Genomic DNA, 13,886 nt, shown 5'->3' with positions numbered 1-13,886 from the left:
ATAAAATCTACTTCAAAATGATTTTGAGGGTGAAAATTTAGAATGATATCTAGGGATTATAATTCAAACTTAACTAGTTTTGAGACTTCAAGTAGAATTTGTGTATTCTAAGTGTCCAAAAGTTTTTCTGTATTGTAACAGGGCCTAATGGAATTACGAGAAATAAGTGTGTTGAAATGTTTGTTAATGAGTTTGTTTGTTTTATATAACTTTATAGTGTTGCCATTCTGCCCTCTCAGTCCTCATAATCTGAGCCTACTGTCACATCCCATGTTCTGTATGAAGTGTTCTGCAGCCACTTTATCAGTGATTAAACTGAAAAAGTCACTATCATTATTTAAATTAGTTAGGAAAATATCAGATAATTTTTTCCTCCTGGGTACTTGTATCACTTACCACCACTTATAAGTCAGTAACCCATCTGTTGCCTCCCATTTTATGTTGAATGCTTCTTACTCTGTCTACATATTATAATTTCTTTGAATTCAGGGATCTGAATTTACTTGAATCTTCATAAAATAATGTTCTTTTTTCATTGCTTGGATATCTACATGTGTGTTCCCTTTTGTTAATGAAGATGGTCAAATTTGACTGTAATTTTATTAAGGAGCTTATTTATCATATTAAAACCATCTGGTCATAATGTTAGAAATCTGGTATATGTTTTTTTCCTTTGAGTGTATGAAAATTAAGGACCTAGAGAAATTTTGGTCTAAATGTTTCTAACTCCAAAAGGCAAAAACACAAAAGGAGTTTGAGTATTTTACATTAGGAATGAAATGATGTAGGTGGCATTTATTTATGCAGTCAGGGAACATTATTGGTATCAACTGAATACTAGGCTCTGCTATATATAGCCTGGAGACAGAGTGATTAAAAAAAATGACAAGATTGGTACCTGAAAGAGCTTATAGTCAGCAAATAGACAAAACATATTGAAACCAGACAGTAGCAATGAGCAATGTATAAGGATTATGAATACTGTAGGGTAGTGTGAGAGAGAGCAGCTGAGTGAAGGGTGAGCTACTTTGTATACAGTGTGATTAGAAAAGCCCTCTTAGAGGAAGATACAAAGTATAACCAAAAGGATAAGGAAGTACCTAGGGTTGTGGTCTCTGAAGATGGTTTCTCTCTGAAAGGAATCAGAATTTCTTAGAAGACTAGCTTACTGAAGATCTGGAATAGGAACTGTAAAAGAAAACAAAATTATTTAAATCTGTTGGGGTCATAACGTGGGCGCCAACTTGGAGGAACTCCTGCTGACCACTGATGTAGCATTTGGAGCATTGAGAGAATAATGACTGCAATAGATTGAAACACATCCATTTTTCAAAACATGTGAGTTCATAATGTTACTTTAAAAATTCATTCTTCACTTTTGGACCAAAACTAGGCAGTCAAATATTTATCTTGGCTTTCCTCTAAGAATTGTACCTTAGCATACCCAAATAGTCCATGAGGGATAGTTCTTTAAAAAAGAATTCAAGCTAACAAATGCAGAAAGAATGATAAACTCTTCTCTTTTAATGAAATGGAACCAAACAGGCAATGAAACTTTTTACATTTTTCTTTATGTACATTTTAATATTTTGTGTTAGGAAATTTAAAAATCAGTTTAAAGGAGGAACAGCAAGAATTCAGCCAGTAGGAATGAGAGTGATGGGAAGATATTTCATACAAATAACGCTTTGAAAAAGGTACAGAAGTGAAAAAAAATTCTGTCCAGATTCAGAGAGGTTTTAATAATTGGATTCCCTAAAGTACAAGGCATGTAAGTAAGAGTGTTGTGGATATGCAGTTGTTTATTAGTTTTCAGAATACATAGGACCTGAAAACAGTGAAACCATACTATTGCGAAGTTCAAAAGGAATTGAGATTCAAAGGAGCTTCTCTATTATTCTTGTTTGGGCTCATTAAAAAAATAGTAAACAGAAACATTCAACAGTGGATTTAATTAAGCCAAATTGATTTGGCATCAGACCTTACTAGAAAGGTATCATGTATATAGAGTGTACCATCGATTTTACTCGGGCAATTTGTGCTTAAAGTAGGCAGCCGATTAATGTGATTGTTCTTCATCTCAGCTATTTATTTGTTCTTTTTAAAGTTGCATGTATGGAGATGAATACCCCAAACTTAACAATTTCTGATCCATTACATTGGGCCCTGTTAGAATATTAGGTGACCACATATGTTTCCTTCTAAAAAATAGTATGTTCTATACTCAGAGTGAGTAATTTAACCTCTCTTGCCAGTGACTTCATCTTCATTCAAATTCTGATACCCACTGTACCTGTTATGAATAAATACTGTTTTGTCTAGGTTCATGTTTGTATGGATAACAATAATTGGGTATTTCTTTGTGAAACTAATTTTTTCCATTTAAGTGATTTGTGCCATGATATTACTTGAAGAAGAAGAAAAAAAAAACCTTGAAGTCTTGTCTTGAAAATTACTAGTATGGAATAGCACCAGAGGTTGTGCATTAATTTTTGAAGCCAATATTTATCTGTCTGCTTCAAATTGAATGTGTTGTACTATTTTCTGGTATATGAGTTTGGCTCCTTGGATTCAGAAATGCAATAAATGCTGCAGCAGAGGAATGATGGGAAATTGAGATGTCGAACCGAGTCATCATAGCTCTGGAGGTGGACAGCTGTGTTCCCTGTGATATACCAGGGGTAGTTTGTTTTTATGGCTGGTCACATAGTATGATGAAGTGAAAAGCATTTCAATTAAGTTTCAATTTTCTCATCTTTATACTTACCTTCTTCCTAAAAATGAGGACAAAAGGACTTTGAAAATAATGAAACCAGTTACAGTGTTCTGCCATTTATCATTGGTTCTTTACTTCTGAATTAAATTTACATATAGAAAGATGGGATTTGCTAAGTAGTGTATTTTAAGGAAAAAAGCTTCCTTTATAGCACAATATTTATTTTATAATTTAATTTATATTACATTTGTATTTTTTAACAGGGTATCCAGAAGTTGACTAGTCAGTATCTGAAGAGAGATTGGCCTGGAATAAAAGCTGATGATCGGAATGATTACAGGTAACTTAATCAGTTTTCTTGCCCATTTTCTTTAAAACTTGTTTCACACAGAGCCATGTCACATAATATAAAGACTCCAGTTTTTAAAAAAATTTTCTTCCTTTCCTCTGCTGTGTTTTTAGACATGTCAAAATTATTAAACAATGTTAATGTTCTGCAACATATATAATCTATATGCAGTAGATCATTTTCATATGTCTTAAGTCTAGATTACATTTTGTTTAATTGATGGATACTCTCATAAAGAATTTAAAGTAGATAGATGACAATGGAACACAACTTGTTTCCTCAGTGACCTATAGATGAAACATTATTATAGCAATAATGAACAGGATAATAATGTTCTATCATGATCTTGATTCTTTACTTCTGAAACAAATTCTACATTTGAAAAGATAGAATTCTGTGAGCCTAGGGAAAAAGAGTTTGTGTGTGTGTGTGTACTTTATACACACCCAGGGTATCCAGAAATAGACTAGTCAACACCCACATACAAATTTTAAAGAAGATAGATGACAATGAAATATAAATTGTGTCGTCATACAGACATCTTATAGCTGATTAACAATATTGTGACAGTTTCAGGTGAACAGTGAAGGAACTCAGCCATACGTATACACGTGTCCATTCTCTCCCAAACCCTCCTCTCATCCAGGTTGCCACATAACATTCAGTAGAGTTTCATGTGCTATTCAGTGGGTCCTTGCTGGTTATCCATTATAAATATAGCAGTGTGTACATGTTCATCCCACGCTCCCTAACTATCCCTCCCCCCAGAAACTGATTTGTTCTCTAAGTCTGTGAGTCTCTGTTTTTAAGTAAGTTCATTTGTATCATTTCTTTTTTGATTTCACATATAACAGATATGATATTTTTCTTCTCTGTCTGACTTACTTCACTGAGTATGACAATCTCTAGGTCCATTTGTGTTGCTGCAAATGGCATTATTTCATTCTTTTTAATGACTGAGTCATATTCCATTGTATATATGTACCATGTTTTCTTTATCCATTCCTCTATTGATAGATATTCAGGTTGCTTCCATGTTTTGACTAATGTAAAGAGTGCTGCAATGAACATTGAGGTGCATGTATCCATCATCTGACTGGTGTGAGGTGATAACTCATTGTAGTTTTGATTTGCATTTCTCTAATAATTAGCAGTGTTGAACATCTTTTCATGTGCCTTTTGGCCATCTATATGTTTACTTCGGAGAAATGTCTACTTAGATCTTTTGCCCATTTGTTGGTAGGATTGTTTGCTTTAATGCTGTTAAGCTTCATGAGTTCTTTGTAAATTTTGGAGACTAATCCCTTGTCGGTCACATCATTTGCAAATATTTTCTCCCAATCCATACAGATATCTTTAAAGTATTTATAATTTTGTTTAGACTTGGATGTCTTTTTTTTTGCAGTTTATTTGGAAGTATTTATTAGCTTTTGTACTCAAGACTGTCCTTCATGTTGAGGGAAACTATGTCAAAGACAGGGTTTCAGAGTTTGCAGTCTGGTTGAAGTTAAGACTAATTATTACTCAGGAAGCAATAGCAGAGAATCCAGGGTAATTAAGAACTCAGTATTGAAATGTGTGGTTTGGAATCTGAATATTTATCAAGTTACTGGGTCATAAGATAATTTCTTAACAGAACTAGAAAACTGACGGATACACAGGAAACCTTAACAGTATTGCTGATGTAAGTAAAGCCTGACTTAGGAAGAGGCTGCTTGCTGAACAGTGGAGAAGGACTCCAACTTATAGATAGGTTGTATTCCACGTGTGTTTGAATTTCAGGTTGTGCGCTACCAAAGAAATAAGGATAAGGTTATGACCCCAGGCTAGCTTATACAACCTAACTTTTAAAAGTATGGTAAGCCACTGGAAAAGGGAATGGCAAACCACTTCAGTATTCCTGCCTTGTGAACCTCATGAATACTGTGAAAAGGCAAAAAGATAGGACACTGAAAGATGACCTCCCTAGGTTGGTAGGTGCCCAATATGCTACTGGAGATCAGTGGAGAAATAACTCCAGAAAAACTGAAGAGATGGAGCCAAAGCAAAAACAACACCCATTTGTGGATATGACTGGTAATGGAAGTAAAGTCTGATGCTGAAAGAGCAATATTGCATAGGAACCTGGAATGTTAGGTCCATGAATCAAGGCAAATTGGAAGTGGTCAAACAGGAGATGGCAAGAGTGAAGGTCGACATTTTAGGACTCAGCGAACTAAAATGGACTGGAATGGGTGAATTTAACTCAGATGACCATTATATCTACTACTGTGGGCAAGAATCCCTTAGAAGAAATAGAGTAGCCATCGTAGTCAACAAAAGAGTCCAAAATGCAGTACTTAGATGCAATCTCAAAAATGACAGAATGATCTCTGTTCATTTCCAAGGCAAACCATTTGATATCATAGTAATCCAAGTCTATGCCCCTACCAGTCATGCTGAAGAAGTTGAAGTTGAATGGTTCCATGAAGACATACAAAATCTTGTAGAACTAACACCAAAAAAGATGTCCTTTTCATTATAGGGGACTGGAATGCAAAAGTAGGAAGTCAAGAAACACCTGGAGTAACAGGCAAATTTGGCCTTGGAGTACAGAATGAAGCAGGGCAAAGGCTAATAGAATTTTGCCGAGAGAATGCACTGATCATAGCAACCACCCTCTTCCAACAACTGAAGATAAGACTGTACATGTGGACATCACCAGATGGTCAATACCGAAATCAGATTGATTATATCCTTTGCAGCCAAAGATGGATAAGCTCTATACAGTCAGCAAAATCAAGATTCCCTGGAGAAGGGAATGGCCACCCATTCCGGTATTCTCGCCTGGAGAATTCCATGGACAGAGGAGCCTGGTGGGGTCTATAGGGTTGCAAAGAGCTGGACACGACTGAGAGACTTTCAGTTTCACTTTCACTTTACTGGGAGAAGAGGTTTAGGAGCTCTGTGGGGTCTCTCTTATAGGACACTATTCTGGAATTCCAGTTGAGCTATTTCAAATCCTGAAACATGATGCTGTGAAAGTGCTGCACTCAATATGCCAGCAAATTTGGAAAACTCAGCAGTGGCCACGGGACTGGAAAAGGTCAGTTTTCATTCCAGTCCCAAAGAAAGGCAATGCCAAAGAATGCTCAAACTACTGCACAGTTGCACTCATCTCACATGCTAGTAAAGTAATGCTCAAAATTCTCCAAGCCAGGCTTCAGCAATACGTGAATCGTGAACTTCCAGATGTTCAAGCTGGATTTAGAAAAGGCAGAGGAACCAGAGATCAAATTGCCAACATCTGCTGGATCATCGAAAAAGCGAGAGAGTTCCAGAAAAACATCTATTTCTGCTTTATTGACTATACCAAAGCCTTTGACTGTGTGGATCACAATAAACTGTGGAAAATTCTGAAAGAGATGGGAATACCAGATCACCTGACCCACCTCTTGAGAAACCTATATGCAGGTCAGGAAGCAACAGTTAGAACTGGACATGGAACAACAGACTGGTTCCAAATAGGAAAAGGAGTACATCAAGGCTGTATATTGTCACCCTGCTTATTTAACTTATATGCAGAGTCCATCATGAGAAACGCTGGGCTGGGAGAAGCACAAGCTGGAATCAAGATTGCCAGGAAAATATCAATAACCTCAGATATGCAGATGACACCACCTTTATGGCAGAAAGTGAAGAGGAACTTAAGAGGCTCTTGAAAGTGAAAGAGGAGAGTGAAAAAGTTGGCTTAAGCTCAACATTCAGAAAACTAAGATCATGGCATCTGGTCCCATCACTTCATGGGAAATAGATGGGGAAACAGTGGAAGCAGTGGCTGACTTTATTTTTTTGGGCTCCAAGATCACTGCAGATGGTGATTACAGCCATGAAATTCAAAGACTCTTACTCCTTGGAAGGAAAGTTATGACCAACCTAGATAGCATATTAAAAAGCAGAGACATTACATTGCCAACAAAGGTCCATCTATCTAGTCAAGGCTATGGTTTTTCCAGTAGTTATGTATGGATGTGAAAGTTGGACTGTGAAGAAAGCTGAGAGCCGAAGAATTGATGCTTTTGAACTGTGTTGTTGGAGAAGACTCTTGAGAGTCCCTTGGACTGCAAGGAGATCCAACCAGTCCATCCTAAAGGAGATCAGTCGTGGGTGTTCATTGGAAGGACTGATGCTGAAGCTGAAACTCCAATACTCTGGCCACCTCATGTGAAGAGCTGACTCATTGGAAAAGACCCTGATGCTGGGAGGAATTGGGGGCAGAAGGAGAAGGGGATGACAAAGGATGAGATGGCTGGATGGCATCACCAACTCGATGGACATGGGTTTGGGTGGACTCTGGGAGCTGGTGATGGACAGGGAGGCCTGGTGTGCTGCGAATCCTGGGGTCGCAAAGAGTCAGACACGACTGAGTGACTGAACTGACTGACTCATTCTGCCTTCACCTCTGCAAAGCCTCACCCCCTAATACCATTATCACCTTTGAAGAATAGGATTTCCACATATGAATTCTGGGGGAACACAGACATTCAGACCATAGCAGGTCTTTTCTATGTAAATATTCTTTGGAGTTCCCTCAGCTCTCTAGTGACTATTTTAAGTCATCTTATCTATTTTCCTGTCTTTAAATATTGCCTATAAACTAGTAATGATCTGTGTTTTTAGAAACTCCGCAGCTTGGGAACAGACCTCATTTTCTCTTAGGAATGTTAAGTAGCTGCTTCTCTGCTTTCACAGTTCGATTTGCCACAGTACCACCTTTCACAATTTCATTTGCCACAGTACCACCCACCATATATATGTCTTTGTAAAACAGGCCTACTGTCACCCCTTACTTGAAAATCTTCTGTTGTTTCTCCCTTCTAATAGTATGTAATTTTTAAAAAATTATGATATCCAAAGCCACAAGGAGTCTTGACCCCAAATTACCTTTCTTTCCTCCTTTCTTACCGTTTCTCTTTCTTTCATGCTAGGTTCCCCAGCTCTTGGGAGCTTTAAGCTGCAGCTGTATTGCAGTTCTTATCACACCTCAACTGGACTGAGTATCAGTCAATCCCTGCCTTTACTTCTGTTACCTAGGATGAGGGTAGTCTCCCTATCTACTACCAAGACCAACAATACGTGGACACTTATTTATTAAGCACCATACTTTCTCCTTATATCAGTCACTATATATGTTAATCTTAGATTATGAATTTAATGTGCCAGCATTTCTAGTCTTCTTGATGTGTGATGTTGTTTTCCAAGTCAAGAAAGATATGTGATTGTGTTTGTTAAACTTGTTTTTACTTAAAAAGAGTAATAATGGTTTCATGTGCAGTTTTAAGAAATAAGACAAAGAGTGCTCTTACAGTTTCCCCAGTGGTATTATCTTGCATAACTGTACTACAGCATCACGGTTAAGAAATCAATATTGATACAATCCACCAATCTAATTCAGAATTCACCAGTTTTACATGCTTTCGTTTGTGTGTATGTAGGTGTATGTATATTAAGTTCTGTGGTGTTTTATTACATATATAGATTTATGTGACCACTGATGCAGTCAAATAAATTTGTTGATTTGTTTCCTAATAAAAATTTTTCCTGATAAGGTTTGATCTGTCTTCCAGTGTCTTAGTTATATGAGAAATAGTTTACAGCATGATTTTAGGTGGTATATGGATCAGTTTTTTGTTTTTGTTTTTTTTAAATTTTTTGCCACATCATGCAGTATGTGAAATCTTAGTTCCCCACAGGAATCAAAGCTGTGCCTCCTGCTTTGGGAGTGTGGAATCTTTTTTCCCATTAATTTTTTTCATTTTAGTTGGAGGATAATTGCTTTACAATATTGTGATGGTTTTTTGCCATACATCAACATGAATTGGCCACAGGTATATATGTCTGTCCTCCCATCCTGAACCCCCCTCCCACCTCCGTCCCCACCCTATCCCTCTGGATTGTCCCAGAGCACTGACTTTGGGTGCCTTGCTTCATGCACTGAACTTGCACTGGTCATCCCTTTTACATATGGTAATGTACATGTTTCAGTGCTATTCTCTTAAATCATACCACCTTTGCCTTCTCCTACTGAGTCCAAAAGTCCGTTCTTTACATATGTGTCTCCTTTGCTGCCCTCCATGTAGGATCATTGGTCCTGTCTTCTAAATTCCATATATATGCATAAATATACAGTATTTGTCTTTCTCTTTCTGACTTATTTCACTCTGTAATAATGGGAGAATGGAGTCTTAACCACTGGACCAGTGAGGAATCCTAGCTCGATATTTTTGAATTCTACTAATTACAACTTAATTATTATGGCAAGTTTTATTTTTCAATTAGAGTAGAATATGAATTTTAAGATACATATATCTTAATTTAAAAGGTGAGTCATTTTAACAAAAAAAAAAAGATAATGGTATAGGAGATATGAGGTACAAACTATGTAAGATATACACAAAGAACTTAGGATACCTTTATTAGAGTGAAGACACTTTGTTTTTCTTTTTTTACTTTTTATTTTATTTTTGATTGTGGTGGATCTTCATTGATGTGCATGGGCTTTTTCTCGTTGCAGCATGCAGGACCTACTCTTCGTCTCTCCTTGCAGTGGCTTCTCTTGTTGCAGAGCACAGGCTTTGGGTGCTCGGCCTTCAGTAGTTGCGTCTTGCAGGCTTAGTTTCTGTGCAGCATGTGGAATCTTCCCGGACCAGGGATTGAACCCATATCCCCTGCATTAGCAGTTGGATTCCTATCCATTGCCCCACCAGGGAAGTCCAAGACTCTTTTAAAAAATTCTTTAATAGTATTGCTGGGACCAGGAGCAATATTATGTAAACAGAAGAGCAGAGGTATGGAAGCCAGACAGATCCTGGATTTGAATCTGGTCTCCATCATTCCCTCCTCTCCTTCCTCCCGTAAATATATATTGAGTGAGTCTGCTATGCCAGACCCTGTTCTGTGTGCTGAGGATACTAGAGTGAATAAGACAAAGCTTCTGCTTTGTAAAAGTAAAAAAAAAAATGAGTGTCTTCACTCTGATAAAGGGGTATCCTAAGTTCTTTGTGTATATCTTATACAGTTTGTGCCTTGTATCTCCTGTACCACTGTTATATTTTTTTTTTGTTAAAATGACTTACCTTTTAAATTAAAAATATATATCTTACAATTCATATTCTATTCTAATTGAAAAATAAAAGCATTCATTCTAGTGAAAGACAAGACAATAAGCATATGAGTAATTAAATTATGTTACTCTGTGATAAGGATAGTAAGCATAGTAAGAAGAACAGAGTACTAAGAAGTGCTGGGCACTGTAGTGGCTATACTGTAAAGCATAGACTTAGGAGGACAAGAGCAGAATCAGAGAGAGGTCCTTTAGGCTATTGTAGTAATCCAGGTGTGGGATAGTGGTGGCTGAAACCAGGGTAGTAGCAGTGGGTAGACAGAGATAGACAGTAATCAGTTTCCTTTATATTTTAAAAGTCTAATGAACAGTATTTCTTGGTGGATCAGATGTGGAATATAAGGAGGAAAAAAGAATCAGTGATGACTGTAGTGGTTTTGGCTTGAACAACTAGAAGGTTTGAGTAGCTGTCAATGAGGTGAAATAGACTAATAGAACATTTTAGGGAAATCAAGAATTTGGTTTCAGACATTAAGTTTTAAGATACTTGCTAAATATCTTAAGTCAGATATGTTAAACAGGCGACTGAGTGGTTACAGAAGATGTCTGAATTAAAAATTCAGGAATAGTCACCATATTGACAGTATTTAAAGCCATGAGACTACATGAGCTTATCTAGGAGAGAGTGTGTGGTGGTAGGAGAGAAGTTGTGGGAGAGAAGAAGCTGACTGTGGGGACACAGCATTTATAGGGCAAAGAGATTGAAAGGAACCAGCAAAGGAGACAAATCTCTGGCTAGTGAGATAAAGGCAGACCAAGAGAGAGTGATAATCTGGAAGCCAAGTGAAGAAAACATTTTAAGAAGGATAAATTAGGTCAGTACTGCTGATAGCCTGAATAATAGGCCTAAACTTGAATCGACTATTTGGATTAGCCACAGGGAGATCTTTGATGACTTTGACAAGTAATTTCAGAATGGTGAATGTTAAAGCCTTATTTAAATTGAATCAAGAGTGACCAGCAAGAGAAACAGAAGTAATAATTTCAGACATTTCTTTCAAGGAGTTTTGCTGTTAAAGGGAACAGACATTGGGGTGGTAGCTAGAGGGAAATGGGAGGGTTGATGGAAGATTTATTTATTTATTTTTTAAGATGGGAGATATTATATGAGTATGATCCAAGAGAAAGGAAAAAGTTTATATTGTAGGAGAAAGCACAATTGCTAGATTGCTATTCTTGAGTTCAGTTCAATCTCTTAGTCGTGTCTGACTCTTTGCGACTCCATAACTGCAGCTCGCCAGGTCTCCCTGTCCATCACCAACTCCCAAAGTTTACTCAAACTCATGTCCATTGAGTTGGTGATGCCATCCAACCATCTCATCTTCTGTCATCCCCTTCTCCTCCTGCCTTCAATATTTCCCATTATCAGGGTCTTTTCAAAAGAATCAGTTTTTCGCATCAGGTGGCCAAAGTATTGGAGTTTCAGCTTCAGCATCAGTCTTTCCAGCGAATATTCAGGACTGATTTCTCTAAGGATGGACTGGTTGGATCTCTTTGCAGTCCAGGGGACTCTCAAGAGTCTTCTCCAACACCACAGTTCAAAAGCATCAATTCTTCGGTGCTCAGCCTTCTTTATAGTACAACTGTCACATCTATACATGACTACTGGAAAAACCATAACTTTGACTAGATGGACCTTTGTTGGCAAAGTAATGTCTCTGCTTTTTAATATGCTGTGTAGGGTGGTCATAATTTCCTTTCAAGGAGTAAGTGTCTTTTCATTTCATGACTGCAGTCACTATCTGTGGTGATTTTGGAGCCCCCCAAAATAAAGTCTGTCACGGTTTCCACTGTTTCCCCATCTATTTGCCATGAAATGATGGGACTGGATGTCATGATCTTAGTTTTCTGAATGTTGAGCTTAAGCCAACTTTTTCACTCTCCTCTTTCACTTTCATCAAGAGGCTTTTTAGTTCTTCTTCACTTTCTTCCATAAAGGTGTTGTCATCTGCATATCTGAGGTTATTGATATTTTCCTGGCAATCTTGATTGCAGCTTGTGCTTCATCCAGCCCAGTGTTTCCCATGATGTACTTTGCATATAAGTTAAATAAGCAGTGTGACAATATACAACCTTGACATACTCCTTTTCCTATTTGGAACCAGTCTGTTCCATGTCCAGTGTTAACTGTTACTTCCTGACCTACATACACATTTCTCAAGAGGCAGGTCAGGTGGTCTGGTATTCCCATCTCTTTCAGAATTTTCCACAGTTTATTGTGATCCACAGTCAAAAGCTTTGGCATAGTCAATGAAGCAGAAATGGACTTTTTTTTGGAACTCTCTTGCTTTTTCAATGATCCAGCTGATGTTGGCAATTTGATCTCAGGTTTCTCTGTCTTTTCTAAAACCAGCTTGAACATCTGGAAGTTCAACAGTTCACGTATTGTTGAAGCCTGGCTTGGAGAATTTTGAGCATTACTTTACTAGCATGTGAGATGAGTGCAATTGTGTGGTAATTTGAGCATTCTTTGGCCCTGCCTATCTTTGGGACTGGAATGAAAACTGCCCTTTTCCAGTCCTGTGGTCACTGCTGACTTTTCCAAATTTACTGGCATACTGAGTGCAACACTTTCACAGCATCATCTTTCAGGATTTGAAATAGCTCAACTGGAATTCCATCACCTCCACTAGCTTTGTTCATAGTGATGCTTCCTAAGGCCCACTTGACTTGACATTCCAGGATGTCTGGCTCTAGGTGAATGATCACACCATCTTGATTATCTGGGTCATGAAGATCTTTTTTGCATAGTTCTGTGTATTCTTGCCACCTCTTATTAATATCTTCTGCTTCTGTTAGGTCCATACCATTTCTGTCCTTTATTGATCCCATCTTTGCATGAAATACTCCCGTGGTATCTCTGATTTTTCTTGAAGAGATCTCTAGTCTTTCCCATTCTATTGTTTTCCTCTATTTCTTTGCACTGATCACTGAGGAAGGCTTTCTTATCTCTCCTTACTGTTTTTTGGAACTCTGCATTCAAATGGGTGTATCTTTCCTTTTCTCCTTTGCTTCTTTCTTCTCTTCTTTTCACAGCTATTTGTAAGGCCTCCTCAGACAGGAAGTCGTGAGTTAGAGGTTATATAATGTACAGAGGTGAAAAATGGCCTTCAGAGCATAAGTAATTTTTGGAGTAAAGAGAAAGATAACCCAGTATATTGGTGCAAATGCAGGGAGAGAGGTCGCTGTGGAGGCAGCATGTGGACATTGTCTTCATGCTTCATTGTCAGCTGGAAAGTGTGGTCATATTAGAGGTTTGAGATGAGAGGGGATTGTGGGAAATAATTATCTATAAGAGTGAGCAAATAAGTAAAGTAGGGGAATATAGTAGGATTGCTGGGTAACACGGGCCTCCCTGATACCTCAGTTGGTAAAGAATCTGCCTGCAATATGGGAGACCCCAGTTCGATTCCTGGATTGGGCAGATCCCTTGGAGAAGGGTAACACTAAGGTTTATTTGACATGAATTTAAAGTGAGAATAGGTAGCATGATTATTTTCTTCAGCAGTGTTCTGTTGCACAGACGTTGGTATAGTGTAAACAGAATTTTGGATTTAACCAAGTTTGGAATTGGTAAATTATAATGATGGAAAGAGAGTGAGGCAGAGGTAATAGGGTGTACATTAGAGAGTGATAATATTGGAAATCTAGGCTGGATA

At 37.7% G+C, this 13,886-nt stretch overlaps 1 protein-coding gene across 3 annotated transcripts in view; it reads left to right on the top strand.

Moving 5' to 3' along the window:
* FCHSD2 (FCH and double SH3 domains 2) overlaps positions 1–13,886 on the top strand; it is a 260,252-nt gene that overhangs the window by 103,957 nt on the left and 142,409 nt on the right. For all 3 annotated transcript variants that reach the window (XM_043906604.1, XM_043906595.1, XM_043906612.1), the window contains exon 4: positions 2,980–3,056. In XM_043906604.1, the coding sequence (XP_043762539.1) occupies positions 2,980–3,056 (77 nt within the window). The remainder of the gene's footprint in view (positions 1–2,979; positions 3,057–13,886) is intronic.

This window comes from Cervus elaphus, chromosome 1 (genome assembly GCF_910594005.1).
Source record: "Cervus elaphus chromosome 1, mCerEla1.1, whole genome shotgun sequence".
NCBI classification, from domain to species: domain Eukaryota; kingdom Metazoa; phylum Chordata; class Mammalia; order Artiodactyla; family Cervidae; genus Cervus; species Cervus elaphus.
The sequence above is the reverse complement of the archived record's forward strand: the minus strand, read 5'-3'. Positions and strand labels throughout refer to the sequence as shown.